Genomic DNA, 23,026 nt, shown 5'->3' with positions numbered 1-23,026 from the left:
GGAAGAGTGGCCAGTTTACTTCATCTACATGGGAATTGGGAAAACCAAATTCAGGGTTAGCTCACACTTTTAATTCAGAACCATTTTTCAAGTTCTTGTAATTCAAAGGGAAAGTTCTTCCTAAAACGAGTTCCTAAACTTGCTAAAGTGAAAAATGCTGCTAAAGTAAGTGCTTCAGGTTTCTGTAGAACTAATATTTACAAGTTTGGGCTGCTGGAATAAAATTAAATGCAAATTCAGGTGTAAGCATGGCATAGAATGGAAATTACCTTTTAAAACACTGAAGTCTTAGAAGAGACCGCAGTCCTTGAGGTTCTCTTTGATGATGACATCTGTGACTGCATCAAATACAAATTTGACGTTCTGTGTATCTGTGGCACAAGTCATGTGACTGTAGATTTCTTTCACATCTTTTCTCATGTTCAGATCGAGGAACTGAAGTTTGATGTAGTTGCCTGCGTCTTCAAATGTATTGGGGCCTGTTTATAAAAAGGAAACAAGGGAAAGGATGGAAATGTTGCTGAAAGGTATATAGCTTATTTTACAGTATATGGGTTGAATCTTGAGTTGCTTTCTTATAAAAGAGCCTTTGTTCCAGTTTCATGCTGGTGTAAGGGAACGGGAGATTCCCCCTTTCCCCTGTATCACTTCCCACACTGTTCCAGACAGTCTCCAACCCGCTGGAGCAGATTTTTAGGGAAATGGCAAAAATCTCCTTCTACCAGTGGGAGCATCCCATGAGCTGAGTTCCACTCTTAGGATCCAAAGCCATGCATTTTTGTCCCTGACTAAGAGCTTATTCTGTTGTTTGACAAGAATGTTTATATAAATTTAGTATGACAATCCTGAACACCTTTTTTTCTACCAGTGCTTTTAGAAGCAGGTCTTGGTAAGAAACAAACCAATGAAAATGCTTGTGCTCCTCCAGTGCTCTTCATATGAAAACGGTTTAGGATAGGAAGTAGCATTCATAGTAAACATGATATAGAATATATTTTGGAATGTGTCTGTGTGTAACTTTTGAAAACACACCACTTTAAGATAACCTTTTTTTCTACTTGTGTTGACTTTGGTGCAGCAAGAGGTTTTTTTAAAAAATCAAAGGATTGTCTCCTAAATGGGTTGATCTTGCATTGGGAGTTGAGTTTCAAATTACTGAATGTGTAGCTCAGTGGAAAATTAATACATAACACTATTTCTACAGTGGATGATATATGGGGCTAGAAATGACTGGTAAAGCAGATCATTTTATGCATGACAATAATATACTAGGTGTTCCTACACCATCATGCATCCATGTACGAAACATGTCATTTGTGTACCAGCTCTTGGATCTAATTACTTTGGCTTTCATAAAAGGAGTGTTTTGACCAACTCACCATCATAATCTGGGAAACAAATGCTGAGATGTACTTTCTTGATCTTTTCCTCAAAGAGGTCCTTCTTGTTTAGGAATAAAATAATGGAGGTGGCAGCAAAGAACTTGTGGTTGCATATACTGTTGAACAGATGCAAAGATTCATGCATGCGGTTCTAGAGAGAAGACCACACATTTTAAAAAATGAAGCTGAAAGATTTTGTGCAAAATCTGAAGATACCATCATTTACAAACATCTTCATTAGCCCCAAATGCTTCTCAATTATTTCCACTCTGGGCTTTTCCTGTGTATTAAAAAACATACAGACAGGGCAGTGTGACTTGAATCACTGTCAAGGTCTGAATCAAAGCTTCAATTTTACCTTGACTTATTCCCATCTGTACAGCAAAAAACATTCTATATAAATAAAATGGGTATGTGGACATGAAAGGGTAGGACTAGGAATAAACAACATGAGAAATATCCTTGGTTTTTCAAAAGAAAATGAATGAGTGGATGTAAGTTAATATATCACATGTCAGGGATCGGTAACATGGTGCTCGCACCATCCCTGATGGTGCTTGCCAAGGCTCCCTTATGCCCCCTTAATGTGCCTTCCTCAGCCCTTAACTGTGATCTCACTATCTACCTTACCTCTGCACTGCTGAAAGCAGGAAGTCAGCGGATTGGAAGAAGACTGGGGAAGGTGTATGGTGAGGGACAGAGATTCCAGGTGGTGGGGAGCGCTGAAAGTGGAGAGTTTTGGAGTGCATGGTGGAGAGGACAACAGACACGGGGATTTTGTTCATTAGAAATGTGCCCATGAGACCAGAAATTTTTTTACAGATGTGCCTACCCATCATACGAAATTGCTAGGGTTAGTATCCAGTGAGGCTACTCCACTTCCGCTAGTTTCATTGCACTTGCAGGACTTGTGCAACGGGGCTTTTGTGCTTCTAAAAACAACCCCAGAAATGAGTGGAAACAGTTGTTTCTCGAATGGGCCTGGTCAACGGAGCTCCCTTCAGTGAGCTTTGCTGATCTGCACCCTTCTGGAAATGAGTATTTCAGCTTGTTTCTGCTGACTTTGAGACCCGCTAAGTTCCCATTGCACCAGTAGTGCAGGGGCAGTATTGGATACTACGCTCATGTTTCTTTTAATTTTTTCAAATCTCAAATCAGAGGACCTCTCCTTTAAAAAAATCTTGATGAAAATGCAGTGGAAAGCCGATAAGAGAGAAAATACCACTTTTGATCATCAAATAAAGGGTGGGATTCCGATTTCCCCCTAGCGGCGTTCTGCTCAAGAGATGCACCTTCTGGTGAAGAAGGCAGAGTGTTTTCTGCCAATTTCCTGCAGCCCTATCTACACTTGCACATGATTCCATTGGGTTAGGGGACCATCCAGAACATTGGAGTGGGGGGAGTGGAGGGGCTGCAGGAGAAAGGGAATTGGTGAAAACTGCCAGCTCCTTTCCATCCAGTGGGGACCTCTATAAACAGAAGGAGCCTTTCTGTTCAGGGTAGAACAAGTCTGGATCCAGCCCATGATGTTTTAAATGAAGTGCTCAGGTTATAAATGTAAAGTTCTTGTATAGAGTAATGTGACCAAAAACACAGGAACGCAATAGGTGCACTTTTTCAGAGGTAATCTTAATCTTAATTCTAAGCAATTTGGCTCAGTGGTTGATACATCTATCTATTCTCCCTCTTCATTCTAATTGCTGTATTTTTCTGAAACACCACTTTGTCTTTTAGTTTAACAACAACAACAACAATCTGATCTCACAGCAGAATTGACAGGTTTCAATTTGCTGTTTTACCACCATCTGCCTACTACTCTTAGCCAAAGTTTTTACTATTGGAATTCTCCAGAGTAACTAACCCTGGCTAGTCTCCAACCTGGCATCCTCTAGATGTGTTGGACTAAAACTTACATCAGCTAGCACCTATGCCAACTGGGTATGATGGGAGTTCTAGTTCAACACATCTAGAGGCTGTGGTTGCAGAAGGCTGCTCCAGAAGCTATTGTCAGGCCTTAGAAAGTTGCACTTTTTATGATTTTGCCCCTCCTAATTCCAGAGCATGGAGAGAATGTTTCCGGCGAATGTCCCCATTCAGAGTCATGATCTCTTTAAGTCTGAAAGAGAGCTCTACAAGTTATACTTGAGTGGAATTTCCCAAATAGTTCCCTCATTTCAGTAGAAAGCTGCAGCAGGCTTCGTTTTTCTCTGTGCTTGGAGACCAGATTTGCTTACATTGGACTATGAGAAAGCAGCTGATAGCTTTTCTGCCAAGTCATCTTTAGCTTCCTTCTCTCATTTTATTGGTCTTGATGGAGAGATTGCAACCAGCTGTAGGGTCAAACAACTGAAACATGCACATTTTAAAGAATTTTGTGCAACTTGCTGGGTGTGCTTGCCCCTTCTTTTGTTAGATTTTCAACCGACTAATCCTATTGGTGAAGAGAACACTTTTCTATACCTTCATTAGTGTGAGACTTACAGATCTTGCAAAATGGAGAAGCTCTCACCACCCACATTTCCCTTTTTGGAATCAACAGGGTGTTCCTGGTTCTCATTGTTTTAAAGAAAGTGATCAGATGACCTTCCCTCTCTGGCCTGCAGGAACCCTGAAAAAACAGGGATGGAGTTCTGCTTCCTGTTCTTGTGCTTTTTAAAGGCTGTCCTGCCCTCTCCCTGTTGATGTCACCTTTGACGTAAGCTGATGGGATTCTCCCCAATCCAAGTGCATGCGGAGCATTGGAATCAACTGGTTCTAGGATGTTGCTGTTCTGCGTGAATTAATCCTAGCTCCCAACTCTTTAACTGCTTACAGAGAGACATTTAATTTCAGGCAGGGGTTAAGCAAATGTCAGGCAAATGTTTTTCTTCCGGGACTTGCATCAGAGCAGCACAATGTAGCAAACAAACCACTAAGTTCCCTCAAGGCTCTGTAATTTCCCTCTCTCTGTTCTGCTAGCTTGGAGCAGGGCTTTTAGCGGGTCAGATTGTGGCATCACTGCACCTTCTTGTGGGACTAGGGGGCTGATGGTGTGTTTGAACCTGTGTGGCTATTGGATTTCAGAGTAGAGGCAGACATGCTTGAAAGTGGAGCAATCCCTGATCCCCACAACATTTGAGCTATAAAACATACCACTTCATCATCTTCTACCAACACCATGTCATAAGCACTGAGAGCGCCACAGAAGATGATGCAGGTCACCCCTTCAAAGCAGTGGATCCATTTCTTGCGTTCTGACCTCTGTCCGCCTACATCAAACATCCTGCAGAAGAAAGAGCCGAGGTTTGTGGCATTAATCTCACACCATTTGAAACAATGCACCAGAGGGGAAAGCGTCATTTAAATAAACAGTTGCTTGGAACTGAAAAAAGGGTGTATCTTTTACTATCTGTCAGGCTGGTTAAAAGACGTATAATGCAACAGTCTAGAATGAAAGCATGAAGATTATACTGTGAAATGGAAAAGCAACGCAGGTTGGCAAAATAGATATTTAGTAAACATATGTCTCACTTTTTCTTCGGTGAAAAAAAATAACCCCAGCAGCATATTCCATAAAATTCTGCAGCAACAGAAAAACAGTAAACAATAAAAATCATAAATTCCAAAGAGCCTTTTTGAAAAGCTAGGATGGATGGTTCCCTGGGGCCTGAATGCAGTGGAGGCTGGTGACTCCAATGTCAGTGGCACCTTGGATAGCTTCTTTAGAGTTCTGACTGAAACCGAGAGCGAATTCACCACCCCACTGATATCAGAGCCATCAGCCTCCATTGCCTGAATGTACTCAGTGTTGGGACCAGACAAGTTTCTCTGGGAGATGGAGCCAGTACTAAGAGTGCCTTTGTAGTAGCAGACACCTGCTGTTCCTCAGCTGCTGGTGGTTGACTGAGCAGACCTCAGATGTTGGAATGGAGTGTACAGAGGATATGCAGGAGAAGGGAATCCTTAAGGTAGTCTAGAATTAAGAAATAAAATGTATCCATGCTGAAAATTGGTTGCAGCAACAAATGGATTAGGTAGAGGATACTTTGAAGGAGTTTTGTGTACCTGAAGTTGAGGTCTTTGACACCGAACTTTGTCTCTATGATTCCTGTGGTCTTAACTCGTGATCGCAATACATCCTGTTCATTGGGGAGGTAGTTTGGGGCTGTGATCCTATCCAGTTGGTTCAAGTAGCTGCATAAGAAAATGGAAAAGTAGTTTACAATGAAGTTTGTTCATCCTCAACAATAAATTGGTGGGTAAATCATTTGTATTTCCATTTCATAGATATGGCGCCAAGCTTTCTTAAAGCTACCTATAGCCTTAATGGCTGAGCAGGTTTTGAACTCAGAACTTGCAGATTCAAACCATTACCATTATTTTAGCTGAATAGTGTCCTCCTAAAGGCTCCAACTATTGGGAGATTAAAAATGAAACAAATGAATAAATCACTAAATAAAATAAGGTTTGGGCATAGAGGTTTAGAGCCAAGTGGCTGAAAATGCTGGCCATTGTGAATATTCAGCCATTGTATGAGAGCAGCTGGGAACTGATCTCAAAACATTTTCCTACTGAACATAATGGGTTGAAGAGGACTCATGAACAACAGTTAACTCTTCATTAATGCATTAACCTCAAAGACATACAAGTATTTGCCAGTGGATTTGCACTGAGCTACCAAAAGGATTGCGCAGTTATTGGAAGTTACTATTTTGCAGTTTATTGTACTGTTCAGCTTGATCTATTTAAGTTTACAGCTGTTTGCTTCTTGCAGAACGAATGCAAGCCCCTTTTAATAGACTCTTTCAGCCTGTGTTTCAAACCTTTAATGCTAATATTAGCAAAAAGCAAAAGGACAGCTCTTCTACCAGTAGGAAATGGTATTGTTTCCTGTGCACGCAGCTTGTACAATAGGCTTCCAAGGTCCTAAACTTCCCCAAGAAGTTATACAATCGTACAGAATAAGTTGCAAGTAGAGCTCATATCATATTTGTTTGAAGTGATCAGGTAACAGTGCACAAGTATTAAAAACAATTTTAAACCTGTTTAAGGTTTAAAATACATAGGAGGACATTGTTTGTTTGTATCCCAAGGCCATTTACACAATAAATTCAATGACCTAATATAATCTACAGCAAGGAATCCATTGATGATGGACATTTTGTTTAAGCTTTGGATTACAAAATACACAAAATACTAACAGGATGTATTTGCCTTGTTCTTTTTCGCATCCTTAGTTGAAACACATATCCCTTCGGCTGTGAATTCATTCAAAAATGTCCACTGACTTAAGAGTTGAATTTGTACTTATTGAAGGCTATTAATCTGGAAATATCCCATTCTCTTTGGACCACTCTACTGAAAAATTAAGCTTCCTGGCTTTTAAAAATTAGTTTATCTTTGTAAACCTCCCAGAGAACTTTGGCAATTGGATACTATAGGAATGTAATAAATGAAGTGTAGTAAATGAAATGAAATTATTAGTGCTGTGCTGAAAATTTCTCCCATGACAATTTCGACCATTCTCATTCACTCTGATAGAAAAGAAATTCCTTTCAAAAAGAAATTCAAAGGAGAATAAATTTCAGAGAAATTCTCATGGGTTTAGTTCAGGGTTCTTTTGCTTACCTTACTAACATGGTTGAGAAGTGTGTGAGTGTCCTGCCTTTCATTGTACAATCATCTCTCTGACAGTCTGTAGCCCCCTTGGCTTCCTGCACTTCTCGCCCAGAGGACCACATCATAAATTTATTCCTCCCATAGGGCCTTTTCGAATCAGGAAGTGCAGGCAGCCTGGGAGACTATAGAGCAATGGTGAAATATGTAATAGAAAGAAAAATATAGACAGTACCCTCAGCCACCTTACAGTGATTAGGTAAGGTCAAAAATACCATCAACACGCATTCAAACTAAATTTAAAAAATATCCTGAGAAGTAAACAGAAAAATGGAAGTCTTTTTTATGGGGGACAAAAACTTTCAGGACATTCCTGGGATTTTTCTTTTCTTACCTCTTCAAAATTAAAGGACACTTTTCACATTTTTTACCACATTTTCTTCACCATTATTTTTTGTGGCGGCTGCATTCACTCCCCTCAATGCCCTGGAGTGATGGTAGGTATATGGGGAATGGTGGAGGATACAAAATGGGGGCCAGGCTGCCAACTGAGTTGATGTTGTTGCCACTTGCAGTGGCAGTGCAACACACACACCCCCCACAAAACCGTTAGAAAAAATTAAGAAGCTCTTCTACAGCCCTTGCCAATGGTGATGCCTACCTGTGAGAAATGGTTGGAGAATTTCTCCTCCTCCTGGAGAAATTCGGTGAAATTGACCCTGCAATTTCTCTATCCACAAATAGGGTGGAGAATTTTGAGAGGCCTCTTGTGCACAGCTCTAGAAATTATTCCCACCCATTTGTGGTTTCTAGCCTGTCCCTTCCTGAAGAATTTGTGAATGGAACAATTTAAAACTGAAACCATATCTAAGTAGCAGCTAAGATCAAGATTGCACTCAACTTAGAATAGACCCATTGAAATCAATGGCACTCAGGTTAGTGATGTGATGATGTGCCCTAACAGAAGGGAGGTTTTTTTAACTATTGAGGGCCAGCCTCTGAGTTCCTCTCTGCATGAACTCTGCATACAGCTCGTGTAACTGTTAATTTGGCATAGCACAGGCATGGTGGGCTGTATCTGCACTTCTACAGATCTGCGAGTCCAGTGCACATCTGACTCGCACCATTTGCACTGGACCCCTCATCCAACTGCACGGTTGGTAACTTTGGTTGTGCTGGATGGCACAACTATAGGGCAATCAGGACCTCTCATGATGTGGCCTTGAAGAGCCTGTGCAACATATTGTCACTGTTTTTGTTCTTTTGTATTTTTATTCCTTTTTCCTTTACTGTTCACTACACTGGAAACTTTTTCTTTTTTTGGATATAGAGCAGTTTATAAATAAACGAACGGAACCCTTTGTTATGCTCCTCCTCTTCTTGTTCATTCCATGCAAAGTGAGCAGGTAGCACACATGCTCTTATCATTCACCTCTGCCAGCTTCAGGGGAGCGTCTTTCCTTCGACAAAGCTGGGAATCTTGCCCTCTGTACAACAACTGTCTAGGTGTAGTCAGACTGTTTTTGCTGTGATGCCTTTATTTTAATTTATTTTGCCATATGGAATTTTAAAACATTTAATGTTTACTTTTTTGAATTATTTGATGGCTGATTGCTAATGTAATAAACTATCTTCCTTCCCTCCTTCGACATAATATCACGCTGCTAGAGAGGCCAACCCAATGGGTGGGTCTGATTGCATGGGTCATTCTCACTGACCAGGATCCCTAGTGGGGAGAGAAGATGCCAACAAGGTGGGAAAGGTTAGTATAAACAGCCCTATCCAAATTGCTGGAATATTCATACATTCTTTGCAGAGCTGTGGGATCCCACCACAAAGAAGCAGCAGCTGTGAGAAGGGGACCATAGTAGGACCAAGGGAAAGAAATGGCCCCAAACTTTCTGAAGGGTACCAGCTTGGGGAAGGTTGAAATTTGAGCAGTGTGCTTTGGCATTACCAGAAGAACTGGACTTTCTGCACACCAAAATATGTCACTAAAGGGGGTGTGGAGAAACACAATCACAGCAGGACATGGTCGACGTCATCTGAATCCTTTGCATGCAATTCACCACGACAGCAGACTATAACACTGGTGTGATGGAACTTTTTATTGCAATCCCTTGGGCTAGCAATATAGCCTCTCCTCTCCCCACTAGGATCTTCCTATTGATGCAACTGCAGGGACAGACTTACTATGAAGCAGAGTCATTGAGCTGGTACTCAGCTGCTCGCTCAAAGCAGGCCTGTACACCTCCATCTTTCCATAGCTTCTTTATACAATCCACTAGCTCAGGAGGCATGGTTCCCTCTTCAATGGAGTCAGCCAAGTTGAACAGCAGTCGGCCCTCATCCTGTAAAGAGAGACAGCCCATAAGAGGATCAAGCTTCAGTGACTTGAGGGATAACAGAACATGGGGTTCAAGGTTGAATCGCATCTATGTTTGGTCTTGAGGACACACACACAAAAAATCCCCTCCCAAATAATTGGAAAGTTCATCTTTTTTTTCTTGGTGACTTGCAGAAACAGCTTTCCTTTTAGGCCATGCATCAAACCGGATAAAGATGGAGAAAGGGGTGGGCTGGGGGATAGGAAAAATACTGGATCCTCTGAGGAAAAGATAGGAAGTAAGAAGTCCAAATGGCTATAAATCAGCTTTGAATTCAATGTAAGAAATCTCCTATGGCTGATCAGAGGTTTGTCTACTGAAGTTGTGGGATCTTCTTTCATGGAGTATTATGTGAAGATTGATATTGGCATCTGTAGGAGATGCTAACATCTAGGGAATCTTCCCTTAGAAGAAAGTCTGGACAAGGAGAGTACCTGCATTTCCATGTTGCTGCTCAGATGGATGCACCATCTTAGCACAGTCTCTGCAAGTGGTCTACATCTTTCATTGCATCTTTCCAGTAATATCAGGTGTTGGAGGGGGTCTCGGCAGCCTTTCACCAATACTGCACTGTATCGTTTAAAATAAGTACTTAGCTCCCCACTATTAATTGTGCCAAGTACAAGTAAATTAAGTGTAGACACAACCTAGATGCCATTTGAGGTCTTTCCTGACATAATTCTATGGATGGGTTCGTGTGACTCCATTGACAGGAGACTGGTAATGCTCTCAAAAGGTTTTCTTTAACCACTAGGTGGCACAATCCAATAGCTGCTTCAGCCTCAGGAAGCATGAAACCATCTTGCCTGGGTTTTCTAGGCAGGTTATAAACTAGCTAAAGTGTGCAGCATAGTCCGTTGAGATCACTGCTTCACTAAACTTTACAGTTCTGGTGCTGGGATATTCTTTCCTTTTTATATCTATTTTTTTCCTTTAAACATCTCATGGAAATATAAATAGGAGGCTATCTAGTGGCAGTGGCACACCTATTTCATGGGTACGCTAAACCATATATTGGCCTTGAACATGAATAAAGACACATTCATAGTAGTCTTTCTTTCTCACATCAAATTAACTACAGTGCACACAGCCTGATCAATACACAATCACGTTCTGTGCAAGAACGTGGAACTGTTTTCAGCAGCCTTCCCTAACCTGGCCTCCTTCAAATGTGTCGAACTGCAACTCCCATAATTCCCAGCCAGCATGCTTGGAATTATGCTGGCTGGGAATTATGGGAGTTGCAGTTCGACACATTTGAAGGAGGCCAGGTTAGGGAAAGTTGGTTTCCGGAGTTGCTCGTGCTCTGTTTCCATCCACCCCACACTTCCAGTCAACCTCAATGGCTTAAGGAGGCACGGTGCTACTGACCCCTCGGCTTGCTTCGGCATAATCTATCCCCAAAGTGGTCATGGCCCTTATGATGGCCAGGATGGACTGTAGAATGTTGCCATAGATGACCGATTTGAACTCCAAACATTCTTCTTCCGTGTAACCATCTTGATGGATAATCCTGTGGTAAGAAGAGAGAGAAACACAACCCCCCTTATGTGAAATATCACTGTAGGTTTTATTTTAAACTTACCCTGCTTTCATAGAGGTAAACAAGAATGAATGGCAGCTCTTCACTTGTATGGAAAAAGTCAACATACCTAGTCTATGATACCATGAAAGGGGGAGTAAAACCTCCTTCCAACTCTGACAGTGCTAAAGAAAGGGTAACTGAGCTGCGCTTGTCTTTGTTATGCTTTCATTTGCATACACATTTCACAGGGCTTAGGAAATTGCTATCCTTGGACTTATTATGGGAGTTATTTAAACCACATACAGGGAAATTGATGTTGATGCTGTAGTATGAAAAGGAATTTCCTCCTTATCCTACTCAGGGTCAGTTTATGAAGCAAACAGTTGCTCCTTGTTGTCCTAGCTTGGTTTAAGTAAATGCTATTTTTATTTGTGTTTTAAGCCTTCCATAATCTGTTTAAGTTATTTGCCTCAGCCCAATCCTGTTGCCAACAACACTGTGAAAGTGCCTATAAATGTCCCTCACTGGGCTGATGTGAGAGAGCACCTGGAAGAAAAAATGCTCAAGAACACAACGTGTCTCTGGGCTCCTGATCCCCATCTCCCAGGTGGTACTCACTTCATCTGTTTGACAATTGTACTCTTGCCTGACTCGCCCGCACCTGGAAAAGAGTAAAAGGAAATAGGTTGATGCCAGAATTATGGTTAAAGGACATACAGGCCGATCACTTGACAACAGGAAGCATTTTGAGTTCGTTCTGAATTATTTATTGTTTTCCTGCTGGAATTACTTTCCATTGCTAAGTTCACAGCTGGCAACAGATTCAGACATTATATCACCTGGCTTACTTGAGCTAATAAATGTGGGTGACCTCCTCATATTGGTGGTATATATGCATAGGTGGAGACTTAGGCCTTAGCTAGACCTAAGGTTTATCCCGGGATTGTCCTGGGGTCGTCTCTGCCTGCACTCGGGATCCCCTGTGTGTCATTTACATGAACAGGGATGACCCCGGGATAAACCTTAGGTCTAGCTAAGGCCTTAGAATCTTAGAATAGTAAAGTTGGAAGGGACCTATAAGGCCATCAAGTCCAACCCCCTGCTCAATGCAGGAATAGGAGCTATACTAGAGTGACCAGATTTAAAAGAGGGCAGGGCACCTGCAGCTTTAACTGTTGTGATGAAGAGGGAATTTCACCAGATTCCCCATATATACAAATGACACCTGCTGAAATTTTGTTTTCAGTACAACTGTTAAAGATACAGGAACCCTGTCCTCCTTTTCATATGGTCACCCTATCCTACAGCATACCCAACGGATGGCTGTCCAGCTGCCTCTTGAAGGCCTCTAGTGTGGTAGAGACCACAACCTCCCTAGGTAACTGGTTCCATTGTCGTACTGCTCCTTCAGTCAGTAAGTTTTTTCCTAATGTCCAGCTGGAATCTGGCTTCCTGTAACTTCAGCCTGTTATTCTGTGTCCTGCACTCTGGGAGGATCGAGAAGAGATCTTGGCCCTCCTCTGTGTGACAACCTTTCAAGTATTTGAAGAGTGCTATCATATCTCCCCTCAGTCTTCTCTTCTCCAGGCTAAACATGCCCAGTTCTTTCAGTCTCTATTCATAGGGCTTTGTTTCCACACCCCTGATCATCCTGGTTGCCCTCCTCTGTGGCTTCCCATTCTATGAATGAGGAGCAGTCTGTGATCTCAGAAAAACTTCCTCCTCTGATTAGTATGGGAGCAGAGTCTTTACATGGACTGTGACTTGAGCAGGTTGGCTGCTATATCATCTGAAGCACCACCAAGGGTGACCTATTAAATATTACAGCAGCAGCACAGGAGCCTTTGGAGTGGAAAATGTCACTAGATGTGCTAAATTAACATACTTTATTTGTGTTTCTATCCACTGAAACATCTGAAAGGCAGAGGGTGGGAGATCCTGTGTACATAGTTCAGACTTTTAATTCGATAGTCCAATCATGTTGAAAGAGATGGATGAGATATAGATGGGTAGGCAAGTTGGAGAAGAAGAAGAGGAAGGAGGAAAATGGATAGAAATAGGAATGTCATCTAGCGAATATCACCATCCAAAGGGTTTGAGACATGCTCCTTGAAATGTTATGGGAGACCTTGCAATTCACTTTGACCCTGAATTTTTATAATACCTCCCTGGATGCAGTAGTGGACAGTATTGAGGCTCAAGCCAGCTTTGAAGTCCCATCTTGGATATCTGTGAGGACAAAGTCTTGCACAGAAGTAAGAGCAGGCCAGTCTTTGCATGGTCATCCTCCTATTACCACTTTGCATATCCTAAAGCTGAACCCTGACACTAAAAGGAGTTCCAAAGCTGTCTACTGGCACATGGATTGTTCATACTTAAGTTCTGTCTGCAACTGCATTTATAGCTGCAATACAACCTGTTCCTGTTGGACCTGACTTGTCAATGCACTATTTGTACATCAAGCAGAAATATGTCCTACTGGAGGTAATAATCTTTCTTCCTACATCATTCTTCTTAAGGGCTCCATCTATTAGGCCTAGTCTACACATGCAGCAGAATGAAGTGGTAAGTGTTTTGGGGGGCTTTAAAGGACAGTACTACTTGAGACTGTAGGTGGCAATTCTATTTTTTAAATGCTCTCCTCTCCTGTGTTAAAACCAAACCAAAAATAACTCACTGCTGCAACTAGAAAAGCTAGCACTGTAAGGACCAGGTTTAAAAGACTACCTGAAGTGCTAGTCTTTTAAAAATTACTTGCAGAGAATTAAAAAATATGTATGTGGGCAAGCATGACAAAATGGCACCCATCACCTTGCAATTTATTCTCCCACCTCATTTTGCTGCAAGTGTAGACTAGCCCTTTTAGCAGTTACTGACTACAGATCTGGAGCAAGTGTGCCAAAACTGTAACTTGTGAAGCAGCTACATGTTCTTCTTAAACATAACGCGTGTATGCTGTGACTACAGCTATAAACAGCAAGAATTACTGTGGGTGTGTAATATTTTCTTGCTAAAATGTAATATGTGAAGCAGTAAAACCAATATCACTCCTCTAAGTGGTAGCCTGCCCCCCTTCCTAGCCCAATGAAAGCGGTGCGCTTCTTTGCCAATCAGAGTGGAAGATGCTTTCCTTCCATGGCCCAGAACAAAGAGTGGAAACTCTTTCTTGTTTATTCACTGCAAAGAAATATCTCATCTTCCTGTGTTTTATTGCTACTATGGTGTGTGTGTGTGTGTGTGTTTAGATTTGTACTACATTGTATGCTTATCAGAGCATCTGCTAAAAGGTCTGGATCAGGGTTAATACTTGGATTTCTGGGAATTATGGCAACACTATCAGTGTTGTTTCCCTCAAATGATGAAGCTCCTCCTGGCACTAAGCAAGGGGTTAAAAAAAACGTCCTTAACCATACTGATTGGGGATGATGGGGTTGCAGTCCAATACATCTAGAGAGCACCTGTTTAGGGAAGGCTGTGGAACTATGTGGCTCCCAGGTTAAAAAAAAAAAAAGACTGCCCTTTATAGAACAGGACACTTCCCTGGTAACAGTTAATTGTTTAATAATACATTATTGCTGGAGCACCAAGTATTATGTTAAAGGAGCAGTAGGGAGACTTTGAGAATCTCCCCCCCCCCCTCTGTTGTTGTTTGAATTTTTATCCTGTTTTTCAGACAAGGATAATCTCCCAAACCAATTCATATCAATAAAATAAAAGACAGAGGCAGGCCCTGCCACCAGACTTGCAAACCAAAAGGACATGCAAGGGAAGGGGAGTGGAGGGAAAAGGAAGAAGAGGAAGATCCGTTTTTGAAAACCGGAAAAAGATGGTGAGCTGCACTTGCTGGTTTTCTTGTTTGACTGAGGCTCTTGTTCTCTGGGCCAATGGAGGGGACCAGAGTGTTCTTTCCACTTCCTTTGTTTGAGCTGAATGTTCTTTCTGTCAGGGAGGGGGGAGGGGGCTTCCTGCAGCTGCTGCTTCTCTGCCTCATAAAACGGCCCAGGGTGGTCTCCTCTTGGCTTGAGGTTATTCCTGGGATGTTGGGGTGCAGCCTCCCAGTGGCTCTAGGTCCCCTGGCTGATGGCAGAAGCCCAAGTGTATAACCCTTCTGCTCTCCAGTCCTGGGGCAATGTCTCTGTTGCTATCTTTGTGGACAGAAAATGTTCTGAAATGAAGCATTCTTTATATGCCTTTATTCCTGGCAAAAGAGTACGAGTCATGCTATTCCCAGCATGAAGTGCAAGAAAGGAGAATAGGAATGACTGTGGCAGTTGCTACAAGAGGCAATAAAAGAAAGAGGCAAAGTAATTACGAAGGAGTGAGTTAACATGGGAATACAATTGGAGGTAGGGCAGATCGCTGTATGGTGCTTCCACATGCTGTGCATAGCACGCAACCATATAACAGACCCTTCTGTATCCACTCCCTGTTTTAATTCTTGACTTCTCCATTTCTGAAGCGCCTCGCCTTTCCTCCTACCTTGATCCTTCCTCCCGGTATTGTGTATCAACCAGTGGTTGTGGTGGTAATTTTGAAGGGCTCAACATGACAAACCCCACAGCCATGCCCCCAGGGAGAGCCCGAAATTCAGGCAGCTGGGTTGAGCCATGGCAAGAAAAACAATTCAAGCAGTTTTCATGAGCAGGTCTTTTGTAAAGCTCATGGGCCTACATGGCTCATTCAAGACCAAGCCACCCCAAAATCATAACTGGGAACATATTGTTGCTTGGAGAATTAATTTCCTCCCTAGTTGCTGTGAGAATTGTGGCTATGCTCAGAGGGGACAGGGAATTCTGGGGAGAGTGGCAGATGATGTCAGCATGCCTGCTGATCAAAATGTGCAGGGGATGCATCCTTGTGAGCCCCGGTTCCAACATCACCTGTTTAAAGCTCCATCACACCTTGGAAGAAACGCTGACTAACGTTTGCTACCGTCGCTTCTCCGTGGACACTCAGTTACTTCCTGTTTTCAAACAGGAATTAAACAAGGTGCATGACAGCCATTCAGTTCCTCGTTGTGAACATGCTGCTTCTCCCACACACAGCAGGAGAGAGACGCAACTTCGGTTTAAAAAATATTTTGGTGTTTTTCTGGTTTTTCTTGCGGCACAAGAAGACCAGAAGGGGTGTGAGAGGCAGACAATGTCATGTGAGCTATTTCCGAGGAATCTGTGAGTGCCCAGTAACAAGCATGCAATAAAATGGGTGGAGCTTTTAGAGGCAGGGCCAGCCCAAGGCACTTTGCTGCCTGAGGCAAAAGACAAGATGGCACCCCCTTCTCCAGCCCATGTACAGAAGTTGACTGGATCGGCAGCTGAATCTCATACATGAGGCAACAGACAAATTTAGGGGGCCCAAAACAGGTTGTGTGGCAGACGGGAACAGCCAGAGGTCAGGAAGAAGGACCAGGAAGCTGCTCCTGCTGGTCCTTGGCATCTCCTGCCTGAGGCTGTTGCTTCACTTGGCCTAATGGTAGGGCCAGCCCTGTTTAGAGGACAAGAGTTCTCTGTGTTCTTGGTACCATCACTGTACATGTTCCTTTTCTTTGTTTCTAAAGAGGCAAAAGGAGCCAGGCAAGGATTCAGTTATCCCCACTTACATGGAAGTAAGCCCCATTAAATCAGATTTACTTTTGATTAGACATGCATTGGATTGTACTGGAAATGTCCCCCCACCTGTGTAATCATCCTTATGAAAAGCTTCAGTTCCAGTTTTAGTAAGGGCCAACAGCTCCCAGCTGAGATGTGGGCCATTAAAATAGTGATCTCATGTTTCTATTTTTATAAGTCTATATAAATACCACGATATTCTTAACACTTCAGCATAGATTCATATCTTAACTTTACCAGTGCTGGTTCATATTTTACTCCAGATCAATTGGTCTTTGCAATCTAGGTGTGTTAGGCTGGCTGTGTGGATTCTTAAGGCTCCCTGGTCTTAACTGTGCTGCCTCCTCCTCCTCCTCTTGCCCTTCAGTCTTCTTCTGCAGCCATGGTAACATTTCCTCATCTCATCACTTTAAGCAGCTTATTCCAAAACAGGAAGCTGCTTAGAATTAGGACTTAAGTGCCCTGATCCCAACCTCCCTGCTGTCACCTGGATGAACCCCTGCTGCAAAAAGACAGGGAACCTGCAACTTGCCTGCACAGGGACTACTATTTTATTTATGCTACTTCACCTATTTGATCCTTACTGTTGTTGTTCCTAGGGAAATGCTATCTCAAGAAGCCACTAAGTAGGAGTAAGGGCATAAGAAAGTGTTTCCTTCCTGTGCATGAAGAGCCCTCCAACAAGCCATAGCTGCTAAGAGCTGTGGTTTCCGATTCCTCCAGCTTAGAGTTGGCTAAGCTGAAGAGCAGTAGCGGCAGCACTATTTTCCACTGTATGGAGGTTGCCAGGAGTGTTCTTATCTTGGTCTCTGAATCCCCCGTGGTGGGATGGGTGAATAGACTCTCTGCCCTTAGAGTGGTGTCTATGTTCATATATTTCCTAGGCTACCTTTCCCCAACCTGGTGCTTTCCGGATAGGGTGGCTGCTGATGAATTGCCAAAAAAAGAGGACTTTGATAACGTGTGCTTATGCTAATTTATATGTGCAGAATGTAGGAATAATTGATTACAATTTAGATCAAAACACAGTACATCTCACCATAGTGTGGAAGACTGCTGTCCAAGTGTTGTTGACAGGCAGTGTGATGTCCCCTTTCTTCCTTCTTATGGTTCTTTATCTTTACAGTACACTTCTTAAACAGAGAATAGTCTTCTAAGAGTGGACTATTCTTTCAAAGAGTGGACTGTCCTCTGTAAAATAGGGTACATGGCCACTCCAGCTCCAGATGTGTTGGACTACAACTCCTTTCATCTCCAGACACCATGGCCATTGGACATGCTGGCTGGGGATGTTGGGAATTGTATTCAAACTCATCCAAAAGGCACCAGGTTGGTGAAGGCTGCTCTAGGTTTTTCTGCCTGGAGGCCTGTGCTTTTCAACCCACTCTCAAATGTGCTATCACAGGATGTTCCTTTTCCTTTGCCCAAGACCAAAGTGTTCACTGCTGCTTTTTTCTACATCCCAGTTTCACCTAAAGTCATCCACAACTTTAACAGGGACAACATGTTTACCACAGATGGCTGGGAGATGTTCCTTAGCCATGGGCTTTCCCCTGTCTCAAATGTTCTTTGTGCTGCCTCTTCTTATAAAATCTTCACTGGCAACTTTCTTCCCACTCATTCACTTTCTAGATTAGTTTAAGGAAACTGAGCTCACAGCTAGGAGAGAGCCACAGTTGGGTATCATCCAGATGAATTCATCCATGCAATCAGGAGCTCAGGAGGATGTAAACTCGTAAGTGCGCAGCGCATCACAGTTAATGCTTGGAAGGTCTGTAGCCATAAAAAGAGCTGATCTGCAGGGTCAGCTGTGAGGAAGTAGGAAAAAGCTCAACACTGCAGAAGAGACTGAGAAGCTGGAACCTTTGGCATCACAGGGAGTTATAACTTAAAAAAACAAAACAACCACTGGATTTAATCCAATACATATCCATTGAAATCAATGGGACAATCAATTGAAATCCCAACTGATCTGTCCAGGGAACATTATTTACTGAGAGGATTAGAAATATAATAAATAAAATGAACAAATGAATAACTTAACTCCAATTGATTCCAGTGGGATTACTCGAAGTATAACTAAATCTGGATCCAACCTACTGTGTCCTTCCAATAAAACTGTCTTGAATTAGCAGTGAAGCATTTGGCCACTGGTCTGTTGCAGTATTTTTATTTATTTATATACTGCCCCATAGCTGAAGCTCCCTGGGCGGTTTACAAGAGTTGTGGATACTCCTTTCATGCTCTATCTCTAGTGACGAAAAGGACGCACACAGAGAGGAACCATGCAGAGAGCAAAATCCCAGCTTGGACTCAATCGGAGTACTTGGAGGCGATCTCTTCCAGCAAAGAGATTATACCAAGGACATTTCCCTCTAAAGCAGCACCAAAATAAAAGGAGAAAACATTGCAGCTATTGTGACTCAAAAGCCTATTTTTGCAGCATACCAGCTTTTAAAGCCCCTATAAGGAAGCAAGACAGGATGAGTATATAACATACTTTTCCTTCTGCACCAAAGACCTAAGGATCTGGAAGGGTTTCACTGTTCACACATACAAACTGTAGCTATATCTCATTACAGCTTCAACCTCCTGAGCTTCACAACTGCCCTTAAGTGCTGGTGGTGAAAGTAAAGCTAAGATTGGCTAAATAACCAGCTCAGGGCACATTATTTTGGCAAAGCCAGTTGTGGTTATAGTCCTTCATACTGGATGTTTAGACTATTTTTTTCTATATGTAAGGGGCTAGGGAATTAGCCCAGAATAAATCACTCTATTTTGCAAGCCAGATCAATTTACCACCTCTTTTTGTGCTGGGAAATTTTTGTGACAAAGTTTGGCAGATCCATCCTAAAACAAACAAGCAAAAACCTAGGCCATAGCTTCCGTCATCTCTCCTCTAGGCATAAGTCCTTCTTGGAGATGCTTAATCTCTTCTGACAACTGGGGCACCCCGGACTGCTTTGCTGGAGAGGGTGTTTGTGACCTCTTGCTGTATCCAATGCGCTGAGCTATCTGTGCTCTTGCTAATCGGCTGACTTAGGAAGTCATCAAGCTAATGAGAAACCATCTGGTGCTACTTAGGAAAATATATTCTCCAGTTTTTATTTTTAAACTACGTTTCTTTTTGTGTGCTGAAAGACGCTTGGGTCAATCTGCTTCCCTTCCCTTCTCTAATGTCTTTGGCCATCTACAATGGTTTGTTGCCTGGCAGCAATGTCAACCATAGGTTGTGTGTCTTCTGGCCCTTCTTCAAGCTTGCTTTGGAAAACAACATACCACAGTGTAGCTGCCTTCATGCTATCTGCTTCTTGGCTAAATCAGAACTGAAAGACACATCACCATTTATTTTCTGTGTGCATGCCCTACTGAAAACAAGGGCTTTCCCATTCCATCTGCTGCCACTGATACAGAATGGCTGGGATCTCACCCCTGAATTTTTCATGGGCTGTATGTACATTAAGAAAATGTGCAGTCAGGGTAGCTCTAAACACAACCATCTTCTACCACCCATTTTGCTCCGCCTGCACCCCACCTCCCCTAGTACAGCCAAAGGTGCCCCACGTAAGGTTGAGTGGCCAGTTACAACACACCTACCTAGCAGTAGCAGCTTGACTGTCTTTGCTTCTTTGTCTGCATCTTCTTGTAGCTTCTTTTCCAATTCCTTGGACCTCTTGGCAAGTTCCTTATCCTCAGCACTTGCTCCACTCCCCATCTCACCTTCTTCCTCCTCCTCCTCCTCCTGTTCCTTGAGCTCCTCTAACTCTTTTGTTTCTTCCAGCTCTTCAGATTGGTCCACTCACCCCTTGTTGAGTGGGGAGCAGAGAGACCAAAACAAAATATCTATGGCGAACCCTCCAGGGTGTGATAACGAAGGTGCTCCACGGAGCTGCCTTGCTCCAGAGCTGTATGCCCAAAGGCTGCTGGTCCAGGACTGCTAAGAAGGTAGCATCAAAGCCTTTCACCTTGCTCTGTGCTCTTTCTCCCCCGTCCTCCTCCTACTCTTAAGTCTTCATGGATAACCCAATTTTGTTACGGTGGATTGAGGACTTTTTATCTCACCATGTGACCTGGGGAATCCAATTATAAAAAGCCCAAGATGGCAAAGATTAATGACGGGTAAAGAGGAACATTGAACCCAAGCCCTGCGGTATGGAGAAGGTGGTTATGTAACAGGGGACTGCCCTCTCTACCTACATGCAAGGCCAGGACTACAACAACTACTGACAAAGTTCTGAATCCCAAGCAATGAGGCCTAGTCTCTGCTCCTCCCCCTCCTGCTGTTCCTCTAGAGGCCTGTTAGGTAATGTTTAGAAATAGAAACTGATGAGGAAGGTAGCTTAAACATAAGTATTAGTTGAAGACTAAATGTATATGTGCTAGTATCCCCATTTTGGCAGCTACAACCCAGTAAACCAAATAGCAGTTATCCCCAACAGGTGCCACTTAGGGACTGTGTAGATGGCATCATTGGAATGCAAGTGTAATTGGATGCAGCTATTTATGTTCCCTTGCTATTCTCCCCCACGCATGGTCAGGAAGAGTATAAGATTCTGACAGCATTCTCTTTCTCATCTGGAAAGGGTGGCAGGGCCTCCTCCCCCTCTCCTACTTACAGCCAGATGCATATGGCAGGAGAACCAAGCATATGCAGCTGCTGCTGGGAAGGTAGGCATTGGAAGCTATCATGAGCCTGGCTTTGCCATCCACAGAGCTTGTGTTAAAGTGAGCTTTTTCCAGACGTGCAAATATCAAAATAGATGTTTTGTTTATCATGTTAGGAAAGATGGAGCGGTTGTTGTTGTTTTTTGGTTTGTTTGTGCTTTTCCTGCTGCAGATTGCATTGAAGAAAGGAAGCTAACTTCTGTCTTAGTTCTAGACAGGGAACCTGCCAATGGCCGACATGGTTGGGCACCTGCCCAGGGCTCACGAAGCCACAGGGCCCGCTGGCAAGAATGGCTCCTCGTGTCAAGCAAGCAAGTGGTCGCAATGGCGAGAAAGAGGGTGAGGAGGAGCCATAGAACCTAGTGACAATGGCGGTGAGAAGGTCGACTCACTGGGGGAGGGGTGCTTTGCCCAAAGGCCCTAGAAACCATGGAGCTGCTGAGCCCGGTCCTAGAAGCAAGCAGTGGCCTTTGAAGCAGTGTGGGCTGTGGCTTGCGCCTGTGTATTTCTGGTCACAAGAGCTGGCTGGGATAAAGTCAACAAACTAACCATGGGGTATTTCTCTCTCCCCCCACTCCTTGCTGCTATCTTCCTTATGAGGAATAGCATAATTTGCTGAGGTGAGTAAGAAGTGAGTTTAATCCTTAAATGCCAGAAAGAAGAATTGCACACACTAATCATGCTGCTCTCCATCCTGCCACTTAAGCTATTTAACGTGTTAGCTTGGCTCACAAAATCCTTCCCTTCCCCCTCCTGCAGCAAGCTCCTACTTTTGGGGAGGCTTGCAGCTCTAGAAGGATCAGGAGATCTCTGTGCTCTCTGCCCTGGGGAGGCCCTCTGAGAGCTCTCAGCAGGGTCTGAGAACCACACTGCCCAATGTTATCTCCAGCCACTTCCCCCGCAGCTGCTATTGGCCAAGTGCCTTTTCACCTTTGACTCTGATTATGGTTACCATTTGAACCACCTCTCTGCAGGCTTTTCTCTTTTACTTCTGTTTTCTTTGAGAAGGAAACCTGAAAGCAGGTTGATGATAAAATACCAAGACGTGCAGGAAACAGACTTTGTGCAGATCCGGGTATGTATGTATTTTTCATTTATTTGTTACATTTTTATACCGCTCAATAGCCAAAGCTCTCTGGGCAGTTCACAAAAATTAAAACCATGAAAAGCACAACAAAACAACCAACAGTCTAAAAACACAAATACAAAATACAATATAAAAAGCACAAACAGGATAAAACCACACAGCAGAAATTGATATAGATTAAAATACAGAATTAAAAAGCAAAGTTTCAATTTAAGTTAAATTAGGTGTTAAAATACTGAGAAAATAAAAAGGTCTTCAGCTGGCGACAAAAGGAATACAGTGTAGGCGCCAGGTGAACCTCTCTGGGGAGCTCATTCCACAGCCGGGGTGCCACAGCAGAGAAAGCCCTCCTCCTAGTAGCCACCTGCCTCACTTCCTTTGGCAGAGGCTCATGGAGAAGGGCCCCTGAGGATGACCTTAGGGTTTGTGCAGGTTCATATGGGAGGAGGCGTTCCTTCAGATGGCCTGGCCCCAAGCTGTTTAGGGCTTTGAATGTTAATACCAGCACATTGAATTGGGCCCGGACCTGGACTGGGAACCAGTGAAGCTGGAAGAGGACTGGTGTGATGTGGTCTCATTGGCCAGTCCCTGTTAGTAAACATGCTGCCCTATTTTGTACCAGCTGAAGTTTCCGGACCGTTTTCAAAGGCAACTCCACGTATAACGCATTGTAGTAATCCAAATGAGAGGTTATCAGAGCATGGATAACTGTAGCTAGGCTATCTCTGTCCAGATAAGGACGCCATCAGTTTAGTCAGTTTCTCTTGGTGAGACAT

At 43.2% G+C, this 23,026-nt stretch overlaps 1 protein-coding gene across 1 annotated transcript; it reads right to left on the bottom strand.

Moving 5' to 3' along the window:
• Positions 1–271: 271 nt before the first annotated feature.
• Positions 272–20,213, bottom strand: GNAT2 (G protein subunit alpha transducin 2). Its single transcript, XM_063140656.1, has 8 exons — positions 20,096–20,213; positions 11,508–11,550; positions 10,736–10,877; positions 9,171–9,328; positions 5,427–5,555; positions 4,515–4,644; positions 1,380–1,533; positions 272–479 (listed from the first exon to the last, which is right to left on the bottom strand). Exons 1-8 carry the CDS (start codon positions 20,211–20,213, stop codon positions 289–291), a joined length of 1,065 nt encoding a protein of 354 aa, XP_062996726.1. The 3' UTR covers positions 272–288.
• Between the last annotated feature and the right edge of the window lie 2,813 nt (positions 20,214–23,026).

This window comes from Elgaria multicarinata, chromosome 1 (genome assembly GCF_023053635.1).
Source record: "Elgaria multicarinata webbii isolate HBS135686 ecotype San Diego chromosome 1, rElgMul1.1.pri, whole genome shotgun sequence".
In the NCBI taxonomy this organism is placed as follows: domain Eukaryota; kingdom Metazoa; phylum Chordata; class Lepidosauria; order Squamata; family Anguidae; genus Elgaria; species Elgaria multicarinata.
This window is presented reverse-complemented; position numbering and strand designations above follow the sequence as displayed.

What these genes read in the sequence shown, in the direction of transcription:
- GNAT2 (XM_063140656.1), bottom strand. Translation starts at nt 20,213, where the DNA reads ATGGGGAGTGGAGCAAGTGCTGAGGATAAGGAACTTGCCAAGAGGTCC. An exon ending in AGTCAAGCTGCTACTGCTAG is followed by an intron (nt 11,551 to 20,095) that starts GTAGGTGTGTTG and finishes ACTCTTTTCCAG; the next exon opens with GTGCGGGCGAGTCAGGCAAG. An exon ending in TGGTAGAAGATGATGAAGTG is followed by an intron (nt 1,534 to 4,514) that starts GTATGTTTTATA and finishes TCTTCTCTCTAG; the next exon opens with AACCGCATGCATGAATCTTT.